General features: G+C 40.6%; 1 protein-coding gene across 2 annotated transcripts in view; it reads left to right on the plus strand.

The window, feature by feature from the left end:
* The window catches only part of LOC122794695 (zinc finger and SCAN domain-containing protein 21-like), a 174,235-nt gene extending 150,688 nt beyond the window's left edge, over nt 1-23,547 (plus strand). For both annotated transcript variants that reach the window (XM_044063327.1, XM_044063328.1), the window contains one exon: nt 22,470-23,547. In XM_044063327.1, the coding sequence (XP_043919262.1) occupies nt 22,470-23,176 (707 nt within the window). In that variant the 3' untranslated portion in view covers nt 23,177-23,547. The remainder of the gene's footprint in view (nt 1-22,469) is intronic.
* Nucleotides 23,548-23,940: the final 393 nt, after the last annotated feature.

A 23,940-nucleotide genomic window follows, 5' to 3' on the forward strand; every position in this document is an offset into this window, starting at 1 on the left:
AGACAAGTGACAAGTGGAGTACCTCAGGGTTCAGTCCTGGGACCGCTCTTGTTTGATATCTACTTTTCTGATGTACAGGCCAACACTAACAGACTTAGACTAACAAAGTTCGCAGATGACTGCAAACTGGGAGCCATTATTGAATCCCCAAACTATGTGGATATCCTACAAAAGGGCCTTACAGAAACAGATGCTTGGTACCAGAGCCATGGGCTCATGCACAATGCCAAGAAATGTATAGTTATTCCCTTTGGGAAAAAACATGTATCCATGAATTTCCACATAGGTGGCAGTACACTAAACACTCAAAGTCTGATAAGAGACTTAGGGACACAGGTGGACAGCGGTCTCACCTTCGATAACCACATTGCCACAACAGTCAAGAAATCCTTCTATGGTGCACACCTCATCACCAAGGGCTTTTCAGCCAGAAAAAAGGAGGTCATTGTCCCACTGTACTCATCCCTGATTAGACCCATTATAGAATACAACGCCTTGTTTTGTATGTACCTCTCAAGACATCTGCAACAACTGGAAAGGCCGCAGAAATACCTCACTATAAGAATCACAGGCCTAAAGCAAATGCCCTATTCTGACCGTCTAAAAAAAACTCCACCTATACTCTGCCGCATATTGTCAACTCAGAGGCGATCTCTACTTAACATACAAGGCCATGTCAAACCCAGAGCTGTTGGAGATGCTACACTTACTCCCTCAGAGACACACGCTCCAGGGATCTAAACCTTGTCATCACAATGAACAAAACATGCTGGAGGGATACGTTCCTGACCCAGAGACTCCCCAGACTCTGGAATAGACTGCCCATACATGTCAAGCAGAGCGCCTCTTTGGCCTTCTTCGAAATGAACCTTGATGACTGGATGGGAGATAGGAAATTCACCCCGGGGATCACGTCAGTCACCCTGCTAGACAGGGGTCTAAGGAAGTAAATAGTATGGGAAAAAATAGCCAGGGAGTTCCTATGGCTAGACTTGTATAGGCCCTAGGACCGATAGCCTAGTACCATCTTATGAACCTATGCAGGTTTTTCTCTTCAGATTTCTGATTCAGATTCTGAGGAAAGCAAGGTATTTGAATCTTCCTGTGAGAGATTCATTTTCTCTGAGAATATGCCACTATTGTCATTGGGAGAATACTGAAGTATTTCATTCTCTTAGAAAATACTATTAGTTTTTACTTTTGGAATTTCCAGAATTTTCACGCATCTCTACAGTGCTGTAAGCACTGGAGGATGTGTTAGTCACAGCCTGTGGTTTCCTCTTATACCCAACCTGCTGCCCTTAAGAAAGCAGGGAGGATATACAAAGTTCGCCAGTCTTTCAAGTTTTTATACATTAATGCCAGACTTCACCCACCAACTCTAGATTTAGTTTATCCAGCTGCTCCTGAGCATTTTGTTAATTCCATTTCTCCCTCTGTCATTTGCATATGTCCCATGGACCTCTGATTCAAGAGGTTTGAGAGGTCACTCATTGGAAGTTCCAGCTTGGCTGGAGTTTTCATTTAGTTCTTACAAATTGATAAGTTTGGGGGAAAAAGGTGCATGCTTCTGTGACTCTGAGTTTTAGAATTCTGAGTTGTTAAAGTGTATTCTGGCTAACTGTAAAATTATGAGGATGTTTTAGCTACAGTTTCTTCTTGTGATGAAAAATGTGCTTTGTGTAGTCTAGTTTCTTCTGTTTCTCTGATCACTTCTCATTGTTTGAAGTAGTATCTCTTAAAAAATGAATGAAAATGAAAATCATTTGGGAGGACCATTCATTAATAGACATGGACTACATCATCATCTTTTGGCTGTTCCCATTAGGGGTCTCCACAGTGGATCATCTATTTCCATTTCTTCCTGTCCTCTACATCTTGCTCTGTCACACCAACCACCTGCATGTCCTCTCTCACCACATCCATAAACCTTATCTTAGGCCTTCCTCTTTTCCTCTTACCTGGCAGCTCCATCCTTAGCATCTTATTCCCAATATACCCATCATCCCTCCTCAGCACATGTCCAAACCAACGCAATCTCGTCTCTCTTGCTTTGTCTCCAAACCTTCCAACCTGGGCTGACCCTCTAATATACTTATTCCTAATCCTGTCCATCCTCGTCACACCCAGTGCAAATCTTAACATCTTCAGCTCTGCCACGTCAAGCTCTGACTCCTGCCTTTTTGTCAGTGCCACCGTCTCCAACCCACATAACATAGCTGGTCTCACTACCCTCTTGTAGACCTTCCTTTTCACTCTTACTGGTACCCATCTGTCACAAATCACTCCTGACACTCTTCTCCACCCATTCCACCCTGCCTGTACTCTCTTCTTCACCTCTCTTCCACATTCACCATTACTCTGAACTGTTGATCCCAAGTACTTAAACTTGTCCACCTTTACCAACTCTACTCCCTGCATCCTCACCATTCCTCTACCCTCCCTCTCATTTACACACATATATTCTGTCTTAGCCCTGCTGACCTTCATTCCTCTGCTCTCTAGAGCATATCTCCACCTCTCCAGAGTCTCCTCAACCTGATTCCTACTCTCACTACAGATCACAATGTCATCTTCAAACACCAAAGTCCACAGGGCCTCCTGTCTGATCTCATCTGTCAACCTGTCCATCACCACTGCAAATAAGAAAGGACTCAGAGCTGATCCTTGATGTAATCCCACCTCCACCTTAAACAGATCTGTCACTCCCACTGCAGTCCTCACCACTGTCACACTACCCTCGTACATATCCTGTACTACTCTTACATACTTCTCTGCCACTCCCGACTTCCTCATACAATACCACAACACATGGACTACAAATAGCCAAAACAGTTAGTTGTCTGTGGGGATTCCTCTTGAAAAAAGTAGGTAGTAAAGTGTATCTTTTATCTTTTAGTAATCTTAGTCTGCTTGTATATGAACTGCTCTGCCACAATTAAATTGGATGTAAAGTTCTACTTGGAAGGTACCTCAAACTTTAGACATCCCATAACTTCCGCCTGTCCATTCTGAAACATCAGCTGCTGCTGTAGGCATTTGTAGCATTATGCAAATGGTATTCAACATAAGTACTGAAATTCAGCACATCAGAACTTTTCAAATTTTAAATTATACAGCTATAAAACCATATGGTATTCATTCAAGAAATAAAGCTTTAAAGTGCCTGGCATTTTGGATGCCATCTCAGACAATACTCTCAACCTGGAAACATAAAAAATCTGGACAAGGCCCATGAAAAATAGGTACAAATTTGTACGCTAATTAACATCAAATTTGCATACATAATTGCTTAATCTCACACACACTCCAATGGAATTGTGGGAAACCAACTTTCAAATGCAAACTGAAGAATAGACAACCAAAATATGGCACCAGAATCCCCCTGCAGCCATTCCAATGTCCTGTTACCTGTCTGTTTCACCCAATTTACCATAAACACTAATGTGTGCATACTGCTTTATTTCTCCAATGATTATTTGGAATTTATTTTTACATTTTATAGCACAATGCAGAAACACTAATAGACATCTGCTAAACAAAGCAATACTATCTCACAATGAAAATAGACTTAGCATTAAAATTTCTCTGCCCTTGAAACTCACATTCCTTGAAACAGCATTGAAACCCACACCACATCCAAAGAAAGTGCATCCGGCCAGTGGTGGAAAAAGATTACCTTTGGGCTGTTTTCAAATCATTGGCCCCTTGCACGCAAAACAAGAAACATGCACGTGTTCTTTGATACACTTTCCTGACTTCATTAAATTATATTCTTCGTATAATGTAGCACGCTTGTTAGACAGAGCGCATTTTAAATTCATTGTTTGAACATTTTTCCAGTAGGCAATGAAACAAAATGCATGAACCAATAAAGACAAAACTGCCCAATTCAGAACATGTCCATCATAAAAGTCTACTTCCACACCCACACAATATATATATATATACATATATATATATATATATATATATATATATATATATATATATATATATATATATATATATATACATATGAATGACACTCTAAGATTACTCCAACTTGGATATTTTTTTAGAAAAATATGTATAAATCTTCATCACTCATTCTATGCTATCATCAGTCTCTAACCAACCTGCTTTCAGGCACTGACACATTGCCACACTAAGTGTGGCAATGTGTCAGTGCCTGAAAGCGGGCATATTGCCACACTAAGTGTGGAGTGAATAACTACCAAGAAAATAACAAGTCTGGCAAACACAGCTTCAACAATTCAGGATCAAGCAATAGGGATCAAGTAGGTGACAATAAATACATTAAACATTAGTTCCAAATATATTTTAGGAAATCATATAGAATATCTATATTGCATGAAAATACATATTCAAGCAGTGAAACATTTTCCAAAGGAAACATTTCATTTTTTTTTTTTTTTGGTGGGGTGCCCTAACAGAGTGGTGCAGCAGTTAGCATTGTCGCCTCACAGCAAGAGGTCCTGTGGTTCGATTCTCGGCTGGAGCGCCTTCTGTGTGGAGTCCACATGTCTTCCCTGCGGTTAAGTGAATTTAAGCACATGCAGGTAGGTGCAAGTGTGTGTGGGTGTGTGCCTTCTTTGAAGGTTGGGTGCCGGGCTGGCAACTTGACACTGTAAAAATTCACTGCCAGTCATTAGCAGACCGGAGTTCTGCTGTGATGACCCCTAACCGGGAAAAGCCAAAAGAGTCACTGCTGGGTTGCCCTAACCTTTAGTTTGGTGCTCTTCTCTCTCTCTGCTTCACTCCCCTTTCTTATATATGCATTGCCTGAAACCATACAATCTCAAATATAAGTACAATTGTTCATGGCATTCAGAAGTCCTGGGAGAGAATAACTACAGAAATCAAATAACCACTTAGTGTCTCATGTTTTTTCTTTGAGCAATACCAAGGCTTTCTACCCTGTGTATTTCTTCTAGTACCTGACACACACACACACGCCCCCCCCAGTGGCAATGTTTCCAGCTTGTCACAGCCACACACAATAAATCAATAAATAAAAATATTTCCTACATCAGCCAGAGTCTGTTCGTTACACCCTGGACTTCCCAGTTCCTACTTGTCGCAGATCCATTTGAAACGCAAAGATAATTCCCTCCGCTTCAGATAATAAAAAAGGAATGACGTTCGCAGAATCCATTTGACTAAAACTGCTCGCATTTCCAGTGGAAATGTGTACAAAGTGAGCCAATGTGTGCAAAGTGGGCCAGCCGGAAATGTTTGCCAGCCAGAAATGTGTGCACTGAGGCCCTTTTACTCAATTCCGACAGGCTGGTAGCCCAGACGGAGTTGATGTCATCTCGCACGTGATGACATCAGCTCAAAAACGGGGGGGAAAAAAATTAAAAATAAAATAGCTAGGAAAAAGTCAGAAATGAAGGGCTGCCACTCGGGAATCTTGGCACCTCATTATTTGGACCCCAAAACTCGGTAAAAAACGAGTAATTCTGTGTGGTTCGGAGGTATGATCTCAGAGCTTTCTGATATTTTCAGACAGTGAAGTCTTACAGGAGCTTCACATAATACACAATGTTACTATGTTTTTCATTTATGCCAGACACTCGAGCTTCTTAAGTCACAGTTATTTCTAGACAGTGAAGCCTTCCTGAAGTTTCAAAGTACATGGATTTGCCACATTCTGAAACCTAACCTACAAAATTATACAGCTCAGACCTCATCTTTCCTGGAGGTCATTGAGAATCACATGCTAGTTATTACAGATGACCTTCCTTTTCACTGTTGCAGTATCCAGCTGAAAATAGCGGAACCCTGATGCACTCCAACTCCCGCAGGGAACCACTTTATGAGACATAATACTGTTCGTACATGAGTCACTGAGTCTTTGTACATGGCCTGTACTAATTCTACCACTGTTTCTGTGACATTAAACCACCACAGGTCTGTCCAATTCAGCTTTCTTGAAATCTTGTCATATACCTTCTTCAAGTCAAGGTATGCTCAGTTGGAATCGTCTCCGCATCTCTGGCTTCTTCTCGACTGTCTGTTTCACTGCAAACATCAGGTTAGTTGTGCTGCAAACTGATCTGAATCTGAACTGCTTATCTCCACCCTTACTTTCTACTACTCTGTGTATTCATTTGTCAATCAACCTCTCCAGAACTTTCATGCAATGTGACAGGAGTTTGATATCTCTGTACTGTCCACAGTTGTGAATGTCCTTGTTCTTGAACACTGTCACCAGTATGTCTGTTCTCCAGTCATCTGTGATTTGCCTTTCTCTCCATACTGCTACGAGTACCATCAGGAGCTGTTTGTCCCCTATCTCACCCAACATCGTTTTTATGTGGGCTGTTACCTTATCCAAGCTTGCTGCTTTTCTTGACTTCATTTTCCTTAGTGCTGTTCTTACTTCTTCTATGATGGGGCAGTGCAGCTTCTGTGGGATTTTCTTCATTCAGAAACTGCTGGAAGTACTCCTTCCATTTCCCTTTGATGTCCTCTGGACTGGCGAGCAGGTTGTTACTGGTATCCCTTATAAACGGTGTATGACTATCTTCTTTATCTTTCTGTCCTTTATTTGCAACCTGATATAGTTTCTTTGTGCCACCTACTCTGTCACTTTCAAGAAGCTGGTAGAGTGCCTCTGACTCCTTGTTCGTTGCTGCTGGAACGTCTCTCTTAGCCTCCTTTTTAGACAACCAGTATTTCTTGCTATCCTGGTGCATTTTTTCTATCTCCACTATTTTCTGCACTCTCTCTTTCATTTGATGACTTCCTGGACCTCCAACAGCTTTCTTTATGAACCTTATTTCCATACTTGGCTTGTCAACATATCTGTTCTGTAGTCCTCAGACATGCTGTTTTGAGGCACTGCCATCTTCTTCAACTTCACCTATTTCCCATTCTTCTTCAGATGCTAGAGCTCTTTGTAATACCTGTTGCGCTTTCTCTCTAGTCAACTTCCAGGACTTCAACCAGTTGACCTCAATGCCTTTTCTGATTACTACTTGCAGTTGTTTGTGGCAACAAGTGGTTTATGCTGTGGGCTGACTGTTTCACAGAGGGGTGGTGAGTTTGCTATCACCGATTCTACTCCACTGCCCTTCCCTTACTAGGAGGAAGTCTACCTGAGTTGCATATTGGCCACTGTTTTATGTGATCTTGTGGCTGTTTCTCTCGCTGAATGATGTCATTGTCACCACCAAGCCATTTGACAGACAGAAGTCTAGAATGGCTGCTTCCTTTTTTCCTGTTGCCCCACCCATGTGAACCAAGGCAGTCCTCATATCCTGTTCTGTCCATCCTGATACTTGAATTCAGGTCACCCATTATCAACACCAATTCATGCTGCCCTGCTTTATCAAATAGGTCCTGCACCTGCTGTCTGAATGCACTCTATTCCTTCCTATCACAACCCTATTGTGGGGCATAGGCTGAGATTATGAACGGTGCCCTATCCTTACACTGTGTGACTGCCATGAGTCTGTTACTAATTCTGATGACATCCCTCACTGTTTTCTGAAGCCTCTCTTTTATCACAATTCCCAAACCATTTCTAGGCTGTCCTTCTCCTGAGTAGTAAACTCTAAATCACAAGCCAGGTGGCTTTGCTGCCCTGCTCTTCTTGTTTTTTGTCTCCTGGATACATAGGATGCCCAGCCTCCGCCTTGCCATCATGCCATCCACTTGATGACATCAAAGCCCAATAATTGGACTCCCCGTTAGATATATAGAATCTCTTGAGTACTGCTACTGCTGAATTGTTTAAGACACTTCAGGATAAGACTAAAGTTATATAAAATTTGAAACAAATCTTTGTCTCACCTGTTCCTGTGTTTCAGATAAATTATCCAAGTCTTCCTTTGTTTGTAGGCAGCCTAAACAGCTTTCTAGGTTCAAGAGGGCTTTGACAAGAGTTTTTTTTTTAGACAAGCTTGAGATGCCCACCACTGCTACCAATATATGAGGGCTACCAAAATGTGTCGTCCCCACACTGGGCCATTAATCAAGGAGCCTGAATCCTCACCAATGACACTGGAGAGAGACGTGCACTTGGAATACAAATGAATACACGCAGTATTTCTAGATGCAGACCTCTCTGCATCATGTACTGTTTCCTTTAAGAGCACATGGAGAACACACTCAGCTCAGGGTCTGGAAGTCTCTATATCTGTCTCCCTACAGATCCACACTAAGACTCCCAAGTGGTACAGCTATAGGGTTAGGTCCTCAGCCAACTGTTCAAGGCAAGTCCTCTATCACCCTCTCTGTAAATCCAGTGCTTCGAGTCTCTGTCCCAAGTAGCTGACACACACGTGCTTTAAGATTTAATTTTCACACACACACACACACACACACACACACACACACACACACACACACACACACACACACACACATATATGCACACCTGGGAAAGGCTGGCACATGTTTACTAACTATGCCCTCTTCCGCCCAGACTATAAGGTAGATTCACTGCCACCAGACACTCCACAATCAGCTACTCTAAGTCCTTCACAAAGGGTGTCCATACAAATTGTAGTAATTCACCAAGATGGCTAGACCCTCTGGAGTAGCCCATACAGTGTCACTAAATAAATATAAGCATTCTTAAAGGTTAAGTACTTTCTACAAGGATCAGCCACGATAAATACTGAATATATATTCACAGTGTCCACAGAGTTCAGATCACAGAAACTATTGAAAAGAACATTGGTGGACAGACTCATACAAATAAAAAAAACAATATTTAAACTAAGCTTCACTATATTCCTGACTGAATCTAAGACAACTTTACTTTTTCCTAGTTAAGTTACTTAGTACCGCAAGGCAAGATGCTGTGGGTGAGCAGTCTTTCTAGTTAGGCTTCTCAAACAGAATACTCAGTACTCTGAGATTTCTCTTTGTAATATCTAAAATATAATTTCTAAGAGGGCTGGCAGAATAAAACCATCTGGTCACCTAACTGTAGGTTCTCACAGTATTCCTCTTTGAAGCTGATACAGGAATTTGCCAGATGGCCACAATACACATCTAAATGTGGCAGTGCCTGGGGCCTCCCCTGTTTTCACTGAGCTAATGGACAAAGGCTCTTCCCCAGACCCAGCGGCTCCAGTCCTTTTCAGCACTGTGAGGTGCCTTTTAATGGTTTATTCTTGAAGTTAACCTTTGCTGTGCCAGTATTCTCTATTAAAACATATACATTTAATTCAGCTGTACATTTCTCTTCATTTCAGCATGGTACACTGTAATACAGTTCAATACAAGCAAACTAAGAAATACATTTTCAGCACAAGCATCTGTACAAAATCAGTTTAATATACAAATGACATATAGTTCTAATACATTTGTAACACAAGCATCTTGTATAAATCAGTTTGATATTCAAAGGATATATTCTTTACAAAACTCAAGCTGGCTGTGCTGGCACTTGCCCATATCACCACAAAACCTTTCCAGGGTTCTATGGGTCAAAAACCTCCTTTCCCTGACAAATCTGCTTCTATTTGATATTCAGACACTCCTATCCTCAGCCACTGTCCCTCAAGTTGACTTTTTATTTGCCTGTTTGTCAACAGATAACCACAGACGCTTGGATGCTTTCCATTATCCAGAATGGTTATTTTATGGTTTTAAAGTTCATTCCTCAGTTCTCATGCCTTCCTTAGCCTACTCCTTGTCAGCTCATACATTTCCCATTAATTCTTCAGAAACAGGTGATATATTGGACCATCCAGCTTGTGCCCTTGTCGCAGCAGTTAACAGGTTTTTATTCCAGGATGTTTCTGGTTCCCAGGAAAGAGGGGTCGCAAAAGCCCATTCTACACCTGTCCTTTCTAAACATCTTTCTCGAGGTACCCTGTTTCAGGATGTTGTCTCTTCAGACAAGGTTTCCTCTGTTGAGTACTCAACCTTTTCTGGTATCTCTGAGTTTGATGGACGCTTACCTCCACATTCCTACTCATCCTGTCTTCAGGAACTTTTTATATTTCTCTGCTTTTTTATTCCTGTCATTATCAGTTCTCTGGGTTGGCTTTTGGTCTTTCTACAGCTCAGAGGGTCTTTACCAAGTGTGTGGCCCCTGTAGTAGCCTTCTGCAGACTTCAGCGAATTCAGATTTTCCCTTACTTGGATGACCTTTTGATTCAAGACCCCCCCTCAGTAGCTCCTGCTTCAGGAACTTCACTGTGCTTCTTCTCCACAGTGTGGAGTTCACCCTTAATCTCAAAAGGTCAGTGCTGATTCCCACATAGGACCAAGTTTTACTGAGTTGCAAGATTCAGTCCATTCTGTGATCCCTTGCATCTCACCTCTGAAGGTCCTGTCTTTGACTGCCTTTTTCCAGTCTCTTCTACCTCTTTCCAGTCCTTCCTGCAAGGGAATTTTTCTGAGCTCTCAGGTACATGGCATCCAGCAGTCGCATGGTTACCTTGGCCAAAACTGTACATGAGGAAATTTCAGTAGCATCTCAAGACTATTTGGCTCCAGCACTGCCATCCTCTGAAGTACCTGGTAACTCTTTTGCCTTTTCTGAAGCTCATGCTTTGCTGGTGGATTAGCCAGATTTCCCTGCACCCAGGTCTGCCTTTTCAGGACCTGTGCATAGATGATTCAGATTACAATTGAGGAGCCTCTTCCAATAACCTCAAAGTCCAGGATTTTTAGACCCATCAACAATTGGAATATCATATTAACATCAAAAACATGAGGGATCTAATTCTAGCTCTCCAGGCCTTTCACTCACTTTAGTTTCCGGGTCCCCTAAAGTTTTTACAGATGATATACCACAGTCATGTGGTACATCAGCATCAAGGGGGCATAAAATCTTACCTGCTTTGCAGGCCGGTTCTTCAGGCTTGGGATTTTGTAGTCTACCAATACTTGGTTCTTCAGGTGGTTTACATTACTTCAGACCACAGTCTTGTGGCAGACTGAGCAGATCTAGGACAAGTCCTCATGAATGGATGCTTCACGGGGAGTTGTTCATGGACATTAAACATCAGTCGATACTCCTCAAGTAAATCTTTTTACATCCCTTTTGAACAGTCAACTTCCCCCGATCAGTTTGAGTGCCCAGTCCTCTGGCTTTGAAAGTGCATATCTTGTTATTTTCTTAGAAGGGGATGCTTCTGTATGCCTGTCCCTCTCTTCCTCTACTACCTGGAGGAGATCATGTGGAACAAGCCCAAAATCTTGCTGTTGACTCCCTTATGGCCCTGAGAGCACTGGTTCACCCTTCTGTTTTATCTGGCCAGGGAGAGTCATCACAAGATACCTCACAGGATGCATGTTATCACACAGGACAAGGGATCTCTTATTCACATTCAGGATCTCTTATTCACATTCATTTTCTCACTCTTCATTTGACACCTTGGGAGGTAGGGTTTTGATTTCTATTAGACACCAATTTTCTGATGATGTGCTTCGAGTTTGCCGGAGGCCAGGAAACCACTACTAGAACATCCAATGTGATTAAATGGAAGATAATTTCTAGTTGATGTCTCAGACATGACCTGTATCCCTTTTTCTGTGGATAGTCCTACAGTGCTTTGTTATCTGTGAGAGTTGCTGAATTCTGGCTTAGCATATTTTTCTGTTAAAGTTTGTCAACCATTTCTAATTGTCTGCATCTAAATCCATCTCTGGCTTCTAGTTTTGAAGTCAAAACAATTTCTGAAACACATGCTTCATATCTGGCCTCCAAGAAAACCTGGCCCTCCTTCTTAGGACCTTAGTTTTGTTTGGAGAAGCTGACTAGATCCACCTTTGAACATGCAGTTTCCTCTTCTCTACAACATTGTACTTGGAAGACTGTATTGTTGTTGGTTCTTACTTGGGTCTCTGAAATTCAAGCACTAATGGCAGCTCCACCATTTTTGTTTTTTCATAAGGATAGGATGTCTCTTTGTACCAGTCCTTCTTTTATGCCCAAGGTGGTTAATAATTTGTCCGTAAATCAGTCCATTCATCTTCCTTTTTTTTTTTTCCTTCTCCGCAGAAACATAGTGAGACAGTTCTTCACACTTTGGATGCACATAGGCAACTCGGACATTACCTAGACAAGACAAAAACATATCAGGAAATCTGCACAGTTTTTTTTTTCATACCAGGCTGGATATATATGGCCATTTTTTGCTATTCTTTTCATGGCAGGCAGCTTTATTCGTCTCTTCATGCTCATTTTACCAGGGCAGGGGCCTCTTCTTGTGTTTTTCTCAAGGGCGTGAATACTAGGTGCATCTTGGATGCTGCTACTTGGCCTTCTGATCACAGTTATACCAAATATTACAAGTTGAACGTTATTTCTAAGGCCATGGTAGATTTTGCCATGGCCACCCTTCATGGGTTTGTGGAGGGCTGTTCAGTGGCTTCCTTCTCCCAATCATTCCAGTAGCTTTTGTACTCTCCTAAGAGTAAATAATACTGCAGCAATGATAAGTACATAGTACAGTTGTGTAAGATCTTACCATAACAGCAGATGTCCTACTTCTCACTGTTGCAGTACTCTGTCCCTACCTCCTGCCTGTGTTACTTTCTGCTGCCTTCCTTCTGGCCAAGGGGTCTTTCTTACATCCTTTTCTCCTTCTTCTTCCCTTTCTGGATATACATGGTATTGCTTTCCTCAGGGTTTGCTGTGGTTCTTCTGTGGCACTTCAGTTCTGAGGATTAGGCATGCGTACATCATATATGTACCTTAATGCCTTGCACGTAGGGCATACATCTAATGTACAGTGCCTAGAATGTGTAAGGCTGACTGGATGTTCATTTGTGCTTGGCATGATATCCTAATAATAAAGAATGCTGCAACAGTGAGAAGTAAGACATCTGCTGTTAAGGTAAGATCTTGCACAGTGGTCCATTTCATAATTTATCATTCAGACATTTGCATGCGTTGTTTTGTCTCATATTCATTCCCTTCTCTTTTTTATTTTGTTTAAGACAACATAGGACAAAGCTGGCATCTGTAGAGGGAGAAAGCCCTAACTATGGCCCAGGCAGCCTGGGTTCGATTAATGGTTTGGGCATTTGAGGCAACAGCTGGGAAAGAGGAAGGGATGGGTGTGCCCATCCTGGAGACAAGGGTGCTAGTCCATGATACTCCCTGAGGAGAGGCATGTTCTAGAGATGAGAGTAGCCATTTTACTCTATGTTGACAAATGCAGAGAAGGTGAAACTGGGTAGGTCAAATAAAAAAAAAAAAATCCACTGGCTGATGGTTGACAGGTGAGACCCCCAATGACACCCTTAAGATCTGTGGCAGCTTCAGCCCACATCAGAGCAATTCTGTAGGTGATGGAAGATACTGGCAGACCTGGAGAGGGACGTGCACAAGGATAAGACTTCCATAGGATGAAGTATGAGAGGAGAGACAAAAAAGACAACCTAGTAGCACTTTCTGGTTAAGTGATTTGCTCAGAGTTGCACAGTAGACAAATGGAAGTAGAAGGAATCAAACCATGTACCTTTCACTGAGGAAGGCCGCTCATTAAGGGCTTGGAGCCTTAATACTCTGCACCAAGGTGCACAAAGGTTTTTACCTGGCGTTTCTGAGTTGGGAAACAATCCAACAAGCTCAAAGTGTGGCTGTTTATTGGCTAGAGGGCATAGGAATTAGCTTTCACGATTTATTCTCTGCTATAAATCAGGCAAGTTTGAAAGGCTCTGTAGTACTTTTCAAATGTTTCATCTGCAACCAAAGCCATCCAAGTTAAGATAAGAATATTTTCTTTATTTACTGTACGTGTACCTGCTTTATACAGTGATCACTACTGTTTTTGAACAGTTTTAAAGCATTTATTTAATTTTGTGGCAAGAATAGTAATTTCTCTGTTTGTGGGGTTTTCTCCTTCTATTTACCTCCAAATTGCCTGGCAGAAGGATGCATTAGCCAGGGACTTAGTTTGCTATTTATTTGTTGTTCGCTGTTTAATCTGCTCTTGAGAGCCCTTTAGGTGTGCTTTAAAATCAAGAAATTTCAGGATTATATATCTTGTGGCAGAAGGTGTCTGTCTGGTTTCTCTGAGTTGGGAAGCACTGCAGGTAGTTCAAAGTGTGGTTGTTCATTGTCTAGAGAGCATAGGAGTCAGTTTTCAAGCTTTTTATCTCTGCTATAAATAAGACAAGTTTACATAGAGCTGCCCACTGAGTAGCAGTTGTTAGCATTGCCCTTTATTGTAACAAATGTTTAGACAATAATATTTCCCTATAAAGTTAAAACTAGGTCCAAAATCTGTTAAGCTGTGTGGCATTGTGTGGAATTAAGATTAGAGAAGCTAGCTTGCACATGGCATAGCACTGTCATATCCTAGAATTATATATCATCTTAGCTTTAGCCCCAGAAACTAGTTTTTTATTGAATAACGCTACCAGATCCTAGCAGAATATAACATCTTGTACTTAACCCCAGAAACTACCCTGGGAGACCCCTTTTAAAACCCATTACTTAATTCTAAACAGCCCACAATATTACAGGACCAGACAACATTGATATGCAACTTCCAAATGTCTCTGTGGCCAGCTTGGTAGATTTGGGCATCCTAAGGCAATATAGCAATTGTCTCATGTTCTCAGATAACCAGTTAATCATTAAAGAAAATAACATACTATGCAAGAGATGTAAATACACAATGTCCTTGGAGGCAAAACACTTGCATCAAATGAGATTGTCAGGAATACCCTCACTACCTTCTTCACACACACCACTCACCACACACAGAGATTGTCTTATGCTGAGACACCTAAAAGAAACTTTCCCAAATCTCAAAGACCTTCAAAGCCAGCTAACAGCAGCACTGCTCCTCGGCAATCATTAAAACACACAAAAAGCAGCACCAAACCACTCATATTAGCCTAAACCCAATGGTCCCTAACAGCAAGGCCTATAAGTCAAGCATATACTTTGAGTAATACTTTTGTCATTGGGACCCCACTGTGCGACATAGATGCCCCACTCACTAGGTTAGAGAAGGAGAAGATAACTTTTTGTTGCCTATCTACAGCTATGATCCGCAATATTATGCACTCAAGTCATTGCACCACAGGCACCAATATGATTCTGTCATAGTCCATGTGGGTGTAAATGCCTGAGATATACTCACTGGACTATATGATAAGAGACATAATGGGTGGGTCTCTCACAAAATGTGTCCTAGATACGTATGAGCCCTGCAGTGATCAGAATTCTACCTTCACCAAGGATGATGCCACACTATTAAAATAAAATGAGTGATTTTTTAGTAACTGACTATGTTTCTGGTGTCACTCCAGAGGGATGCATTATCTGTCTGCATTGGAAGACATGATCATCAGACACTGTGATTTGCCAGGAATGGGCTGCACCTCTCCCTCCTAGTCTTTCTGATATTGGCTAAAACTTTATCCACCCCTTTAGAGACTTTTTAGGCAATGCCAGGAAGACAAAACTACCAACACAGTGAAAAAGCCTGCAAGCAACCTAAAGGTGTTACTGCTTAATGCTAGGAGCCTAAAAAAAATCCACAACCTTCAAGCCCTCCTCACACTATACTTGGTTTAAAGCTGTAGAACGTATTCCAGCAGTGCAAGGCTATATGGCCTTCCATACATTTAGACTAATGACAGCACAGACTTGGACCAAAGATGGCGGGGTGTATTCATCGACATTAACAGCAAACATAGCCAAGGTTGGTTAACCAGGATAATACCATGGAGCTCATCCACGTTCAGGTCACTATAGATTACATCCATCACCATATCATGGCTAGCTACAGGTCACCATCTATGCCCTTGGGTCTCATGACTCTTACCTAAACATACTAGAGGTACATAGCATGTGACCAAACACCCTATTCATTGGTGACCTTAACTGTCCCTCTGTAGACGGTGGAAGTTACACTGCCTCAAACTGATAGGCACAAAGCTTCTTGGACTTTATTGACATAGGCCGCCTGGAACAGATAATGCAAGCTCCAACCAGAGGGTCAAACATACTCGATCCGGTACTCGCCAACTTAGTAAAACATTATACCTCCCCAGATCCATTTCACATTCTCACTGTTGAAATCAGATCATAAAACCGTCTCCTTTGAAGAAAAATCAGCCTGGAAATCCTTGCCAATCCAGTAACAGTTAGAAACTGCTCTAATGTAAACTACATCCGATTAAGTTTCAGTCTGTCAGAATTCAAGACTCCCCCTAACCTCAAAACCACTGCTACCTGTTCAGAATTATTTACAGAGTCCCTATGCAAACGTGAATGGTTGCATACAGGCTGTGGTACCTACCAGTAGTAAACCGAAAACAAACATTAAAAATAAACCTCATCGGTGGAATCCTCACCTAAATAGGGAAAGTAATAAAAGAAGAAAACTCATAGCTAAAAATGAAAGAGAAACTCCCTTAAATATAAGTGCTCTCTTATACACATAAACAAGAAACTAAAAGGTCTAATTAATTCCAACATGGCTAACAGGTCAGGATAGTCTCACAGCCTAAGGCCAAACAAAAGGCCTTCTTAAGCTGTCTCCAGACCCTAAAAGGTTACACACAGCAGTGTGCAGAACTGGTGGTTAACAGTATCATCTTCACTGATCGGGGTGACATAGTGAATCTACTGACTGATAAATTCAGCTCAGTCTTGCAAGAGGTTTAACACAAACAAATGATTGGTGCCAGAGACATGGCCTAAAACTCAATGACAAAAATGCACTGTAATGCCCTTTGGGAAACTCTCAACCCAAGTTAATTACTCCATCAATAAAACACCCCTGCAAGTCTACCCAGTTGTAAGGTATTTGAAAACATATGTTAACAGCAATCTGGCTTTTGTCTACACATAGTTAAGATAGCAAGAAAATCATTCTGTGTCCTCCAACTTATAGGCAAGGATATGGCTTCTAGGTCCAAGGAAGTTATAGTATCGCTGTACTCAGCTCTTTTCAGACCCATCATTGAATACAGTGCTTCCTTTGGCATGTCCTAACCAAACACTTGCAGCAGCTGGAATGTCCACAAAGGTTTCTGACCAGGAGAATTCAGAGCATGAATTTTTTATCCTTCACTGATTACCTAAAAGCTCTATCTTTGTATTCAGTCTCCTACAGGCTGCTAAGAGGGGATCTTTTCCTGGCTTACTGGCCTCTTCGCACCCAACCCTGATGGATCTGTTGCACATGTGAAAAACAAACAGCTCCAGAAACACTAGATCTAGGGATCTGAACTTCTCTTGTGACATAAACAGAACGTGCCAGACAGACAGATATTTGTTCAAAGGATCCCCAAACTATGGAATAGGCTCCCCATCCATGTAAAGCAGATTTTGTCCCTGACCCTATTCAAATGGAACCTTGACAATTGGATGGAAAATTGCAAATGTATCCCCGCTCTGGCCCCCATGTCTCTTATGGACAAAGGCCATGAATAAGAAAAGTAGTATCCTAACACCTTCCTCCTAATCCCTTTATAGACACCCATGATACTTGGGACCCAAATTATGTGGGGTGCATGTCTAGGCTTGTAGCAGCCCTAGTGGTCGTTACCCTAGAAACAACCTATGGACTAACTGGCAGATCTTCATTAATTGCGTTTTTTGTTGAATCACTGAGAATTACAGTTACTAATCCCAGTCATTAGTGGTTTCAATTTTTTTTTTGTTCAGAAGATGCATGTGGATGCAAAACCTGTTGTTCTGTTATTTTTTTTAATTGAATTAGAATACTTTCCTCTTAACTAGTTCTGATTTTGCATAACATATCTGATCTTGTCTTACATTTATGTCCTGTCCTTAATTAACTGGTCTGGTAGTTAGCTCAGAGGGCTAAAGCTTTGAACTGTTAATGAGCTGCTGTGCTCATAGTAGAGGGGTATGATTCCTACCACCTTCACTGGTATGCTGAGTGACTCCTGTCACATCAGTTAACCAAACAGACCTCCAGGTTCACCCCTGAAAAGGGACAATTTGTCCAGTGGGTTTACCTGGTCAATAAATTAGCTTACATTAGTTTTTATGGAAAAGCATTGAGGGTTACAGCGAGTTAGTAATGCCAGTTATTAGAGTTTCTTACTTGTTTCTAGTCAGCAAATGCATTTACGTGTAACATCTATTGATCTATTAACATTATAACAGAATTTAAAAAAATAGCATTGTCTGGCATTTAAGGCTCTGAGCTGTTAACAAACTGCTTCCTATAGTCAAAACTACAGTTTGAATTCTTCCACCTCCAGCTCTCTACTGTGTGACTTTGGCCCCACCCATCCATTTTTTTGTTGGTTTTGTTCCGAATTCTTAAGCAGAGAAGTTGAGAGGTATTTTGCCAATTCCTTGTAAATTATGTGGCCTTCTGGCAAATTATTGTCAATTGCAGTCACTAAATAATGACAGACATGTGGGTTTTAGAGTCTGTATCCTGCAGAAAATGCCTGCTAATGCAAAGCTTGTTATTCTAGCATCTTTCTGTAGACATAAGTGAAGTATTCAAAATCTGTTCCTTGTTTGGTGTCTTTGTTTCTGATTTTTGAACTAAGAAATAATTGATATGTGTGTCTGTGTGTATTTGTGTGTGCTTGCAGAAAGCATAATTCGCAGCAGTCCCTGACTCTTTCCTGTGTGCTATTGGTCTTTTCCTCATAAATTGTGTAACTTTTTCTGGTGAAGTGTTGTGGACTGCAGTCACTAAATTATGATCCTTCTGACAATGCTTGGCAATGCAAAACCTGCTATGCCACCACCTTTCTAAGTATGTAAGAGGAATACGGGAGTTAGTGGGTTGGGACCATGTCAACTCGCCAAATGTAGTTTTAGCAAACACAAAAAAACTCAAATGCGGTTTGTCTAAACCACTTTCATTGACAGTGGAGATTGCCTTTTTCTCCACTGTTTTGCGACCTTGAAGTTGGTATATATAATTCTAGAGGGAGGAGGTGGGGGTTCTTTTAATGTTTGCGGGAGGTGTTTTTGGCGAACTGCTTTCAAAATTTTTTTTTTTATCAACCAGAGGAGAAGTTGTGGATAGCAATTAAAGAGCTGAAGGATTTTATCTGGGAGGGGAAGGTGGCAAAAGTCAAGTAGGATAAGCTGATTCTTCCAATAAAACAAAGTGGATTTGGATTAAGATGCAGATCTTTAAGGAGAATAACAGTAATCATACAAGAATATTATATTCATAAAGTAGCAGAAAGTATTCCAAGAACTAAACTAACACAGGAATGGAGAAAGGAGATTCTGATGAGAGGAGTGACTGCAATTAGGGATACAGACATTAGGCAAGAGAGGGCTGGAATTTATTGGAGAAAACTGACAAAGTAACCAAGGTATTGGGAGAAAATATCTAGAGAGGGAAAGGTAGTAGAATGGGAAGAGGCCAAGAATTTATTTGGACTGCCGATTAGAGATTGCTTTCCCTATCAATGTTTGATGTAATAGTATAGGCAAAGAGAATGAAATGGAGGGGGGAGTCCTAAACAACAGACCAACACTGGTAGACTTTTCAGTAGAATGTAGAACAGAAGCTGCTGTTAAAAAGAATAATTAGTAGAGCATATGAAATATTGCATGTTAACTATAAGAATCAATCAGAGGAGTTTAGAAAGGCTTGGGAAAATAGATTGGATAAGGAGTTCACAGTGAAACAATGGAAGTATATGTATGTCTCCCAAATATGCAACAAAATCTAGAAGATTTAGGATTTTTTCTTGGAAGTGTTTACATAGGTATTTTTATACCCTAAGTAGACTCCAGAGAATTTTTTGTCTGGTAGACAGCAAATGTTGGAGATGCGATGGGGAAGAAAGAGGTAATATGGAACATATCTTTTGAAAATGTAATGAGTTGGCATACTTTAAAGATTCCCTGCAGACTACTCAGTCAGAGATACTGGGTGAGCAAATTGGTATATCTAGGGAAATGACTTTTCTGAGCTATGATACAGAATCGGAATTGCCTAGAAATAGTAAGGCTTTTCTGAGTCTAATTATGGTAGCTTCCAAAAAAGCAATTACTAGAAAACGAAAATAAGGCCTTGCTGAGTGTAATTATGGTGGCTGCCAAAAACGCAATTACTAGAAAATAGAAATCAAAGTCTAAACCAACTGTATTAGAAGTGGTGAATATAGTTGTTGTGTCTTTCGGCTTTTCCCAGTTAGGGGTCACCACAGCAGAACTCCGGTCCGCTAATGATTGGCAGTAGATTTTTACGTGCCGAGTTGCCAGCCCTGACGCACAACCTTCAACGAAGGTACGCCCATTCACGCATGTCTCCACACAGCAGACGCTCTAGCTGGGAATCGAACAGGACAACGTCTTACTGTGAGGCGACAACGCTACCGCAGCATAGTAATAGAGATAAACCGACTGGAATTGGGATATTTAGAAAGGGGTAGAAAAAATGGGACTTAGGGGAACAATGCGTACAGGAGAGGAATGAGGTGTAAGAGAAGGCAGGATATGAATGAGCTATGATGTAATGTCTGACTGACAGTGATTGGCTAGATTATGAGTGATGTATAACGTTTGAAACTAAAATTATGTCAGTATGGTTTGTGGTGTATAATGCTTGCAACTAAGATTCTGTCAGTATGGTTTGTTTTCATTTATATAAATGTATGATTGCCATTGTCATAAGTGATGTTTCTTGTTTAAAAAAAAATAATCTACCTTTGGTGAATCACTGTGAATCCAAGTGGGTTGCACTGTATGCTTTTCAAAGCAGTGAGATGCAATACACTCGCAGGTCATTATGTATTTGCTCATTCAATTGCAAGCAAACATCTAATATATACACAGTCATACAAGGGGCTGTAATGTGTGTGTGTGTGTGTGTGTGTGTGTGTGTGTGTGTGTGTGTGTGTGTGTGTGTGTGTGTGTGTTTGTGCGTGCGTGCGCGTGCGTGCGTGTGTGTGTGCGTGCGCGTGTGTGTGCTTGTGTGTATGTCTGTGTGTGTGTGTGTGTGTGTGTGTCTGTGTGTGTGTGTGTGTGTGTGTGTGTGTGTGTGTGTGTGTGTGTTCCTACAGTAGTTAAAAGGAAGGCATGGATTGTTGTAAGCAAGTCCCATGGTCTTTAGGTATGATCTTTGTTTCCATGTTGTGTTGAATGTTGCTAGTGTACTGTTTTTCACATCAGTGGATTCCAGGAGAATTGTTATACTCTTTCCATATATATACATACATAGACAGACAGATAATATGTGCATCTATTATATGTATATGTATTTGGTCTTCTGTGGTCCTACATGCCCCATCAGCTAGCTACTGTGTTCCAGCAAGAAATGAAACCTGGAACCACCACTGTAAACAGATAACAGTTACATTATTAAAATGTTCAAAGAAAAATTACATGAAGAAAATAATATGCATTAACAGTATATGGAGTTAAGTTAATGTGCTTAGTTCAGTAGTGAAATGATCCATTATTTACAGTGGAGAAGATTAAAAAAACATATTTACATTGTTAATAAGATAGATATTATTTAACAGGACAGTTGCAATTCACATGAAGAGCTGTAAAATGCTGTACATGCATGAAGCAAAACAAACCAAACAAATATTTTTGAAAACAAATAAGTGGCTATTTTGAAAAATGTAATAAAGTTTCTCTGTGTAGAAATTGCTGGATAGATGATAGATAGATAGATAGATAGATAGATAGATAGATAGATAGATAGATAGATAGATAGATGGTTATACTATAAGCACTCAAGTCCCATTCACTGTGTGTCAAAGCCAAGGATTCAAGTGTCTTGAAGCTCACGTAGGTTGCTGTTCATACTAGAACTTGAATAGGAGTTCAAGCTAACAGTTGCCACACCTTACCTGAACATATCATTCATATGTTCATAGGTTGGTACTAGGCTATCAGCCCAAGGACCTACATAAGCCAGGCCAGCAAGGTTCCATAGCTTACGCCAAGTGTTCAAACAAAGTAAGTGTGGTGCTTATGGGGAGGAAGATTTTAAGGACAGGGAACAAGAATGGAGTTTTAGAGTTAGGAGGTGGTAAGGGAGTTTAGCATTAAGAAGCAATCAGAGAATTGAGTTATTGGGAATGGAGTTGGAGTTTTAAGTTTAGGGAGTATTTGCGGACGTTATGGTTAGAGAGGGGGAAGTGGAATTTTAGGATAAGAAAGTAAAAGCTTGGGTTGGGAAATGGGGAGGAAGTTTTAGGGTTAAAGTTATGGCTCCTTTAGAGCTATACAGTTTTATAGGGTGGGGTGTTACGACTTGGGAGAGCCACATAGTTATGGGTGATTGAAATAGTTAGAGGACTTGCTTTTTCGGGCAAGTGGCAGTGACCATGTCATGGGCTGCTAGCTCTGCAAGCACAAGCAGCAAATCCTAGATAGATGGACATGCAGACATAGCTAGCTGTATAGATAGTTTTTTATGCATTTGTTAACATGTAATTGTGGAACATAACTGTGTATGCATTTATACCTTCATGCTAGTGCAGTATGCAAACTCTGTACATTCATATATTTATTTTTTCTGATCGTCATAAAGTTTTTATTCTCTTTTTTATAGGTAGTATACTTTCTAATGAGGAGTCAAAAGAGACAAAAGTAAGCATAGAACCTTCTGTAACCATCATAGAGGAAAGGCTGTATCAGTGCCATCAGTGTGAAAAGAATTTCCATGATGCAGACCAGTACAGGATGCACTGTGAGAGTCATAGTGAAGAGAAATTATACAAGTGCAATGAATGTGAAAAGCATTTCCGTCATCATAGCAGTCTCAGATCTCACCAGCAGATTCATGTTGGAGAACAGACGAATAAGTGTACAGACTGTGACAGCAGTTTTACTTACCTGAGTGACCTTCGCAAACACAGGCGGATTCACACCGGAGTAGGACCATATAACTGTGCAGTGTGTGAAAAGAGATTTACACGAGTAAGTGATCTTGACATGCACTTACAGAGTCACTGTGACAGAAAGCCATCTAAATGTGAAGACAGTGAAATGCGTATTATTCAGCATCCTGGAGTTTGCAAACAACAGCAGAACATTGGTGATGCAGAAACAAATCATTGCAGTTTGTCTGGGACAAACATTGCCAATTTATCCAGTCTAAACCTTCATAAACCAGATTACCCTTTCAAGATGCCGTATAAATGCATAACTTGTAAAAAAGGTTTTATTAACTTGTACTTATTCAGAAGACATCAGTGTCGTCAGTCTGACAGACGATCTTGTCAGTCAGCTGATAACATGGAAACATTGAAAAAGTAGTTTGTCAGGAACTGTATTAGTAGGATGATGCACGTAAACATACTGCTGATATGAGTGGTTTCTTATGAACATAAAAAAATTGTTAGTGACATAGTGCTTGGATAAGGACAAGAATTAAACACCACAAAGAACTTGTTGTGGCATTTTTGTATTCCCCATTTGATGATGCATAATGCAGAGCCCATTTAAAAATGTCTTTGGAAGCAAATATTTGATCTATTGATGTATTATTTTCAATATTGCATTACTTGAAAGAATCAGAATAAATGTTAACGACACAATGTTAAACATAATGTCAATTTGGTATTGCATTACTGTTGTAATGTTGTTCATACCCTTTTACAAAAATTAAAATGATAATAACTGTTGAATGCATGCATGATATCTGATTTGCTTTAGAAATACTGAATGACCTGGTTATGTTTATGTCATTGTTGTGCATAACTAACTGCAGTAAAACATTACAGATTATGGGAAGGAAATTAATGCTTGGCAGACGCATTTCATTCAGATTTTTCTAATGTGGTTTTCTATTCAGGGCATTACCTAATCACTGTTGTTCCACCCTAACATTGTTAATAATATGCTTTTACTGCTTGACATGTTTATGTTGCTTAGAAAGGATTGTGTGTGTATACTGCTGTCTTCACGAAAAATTATTTTCTACGTTTGTCTGAGATTGTCAAACTGGGTGTCCTTTGTTGCTACAGAGAGTATCATCTTGTTGGATTTTTTTATGGTAAGAATGTCACTTATTAATATGT

This window comes from Protopterus annectens, chromosome 2.part1 (assembly GCF_019279795.1).
Source record: "Protopterus annectens isolate FY-2018-M chromosome 2.part1, PAN1.0, whole genome shotgun sequence".
Classification (NCBI taxonomy): domain Eukaryota; kingdom Metazoa; phylum Chordata; order Ceratodontiformes; family Protopteridae; genus Protopterus; species Protopterus annectens.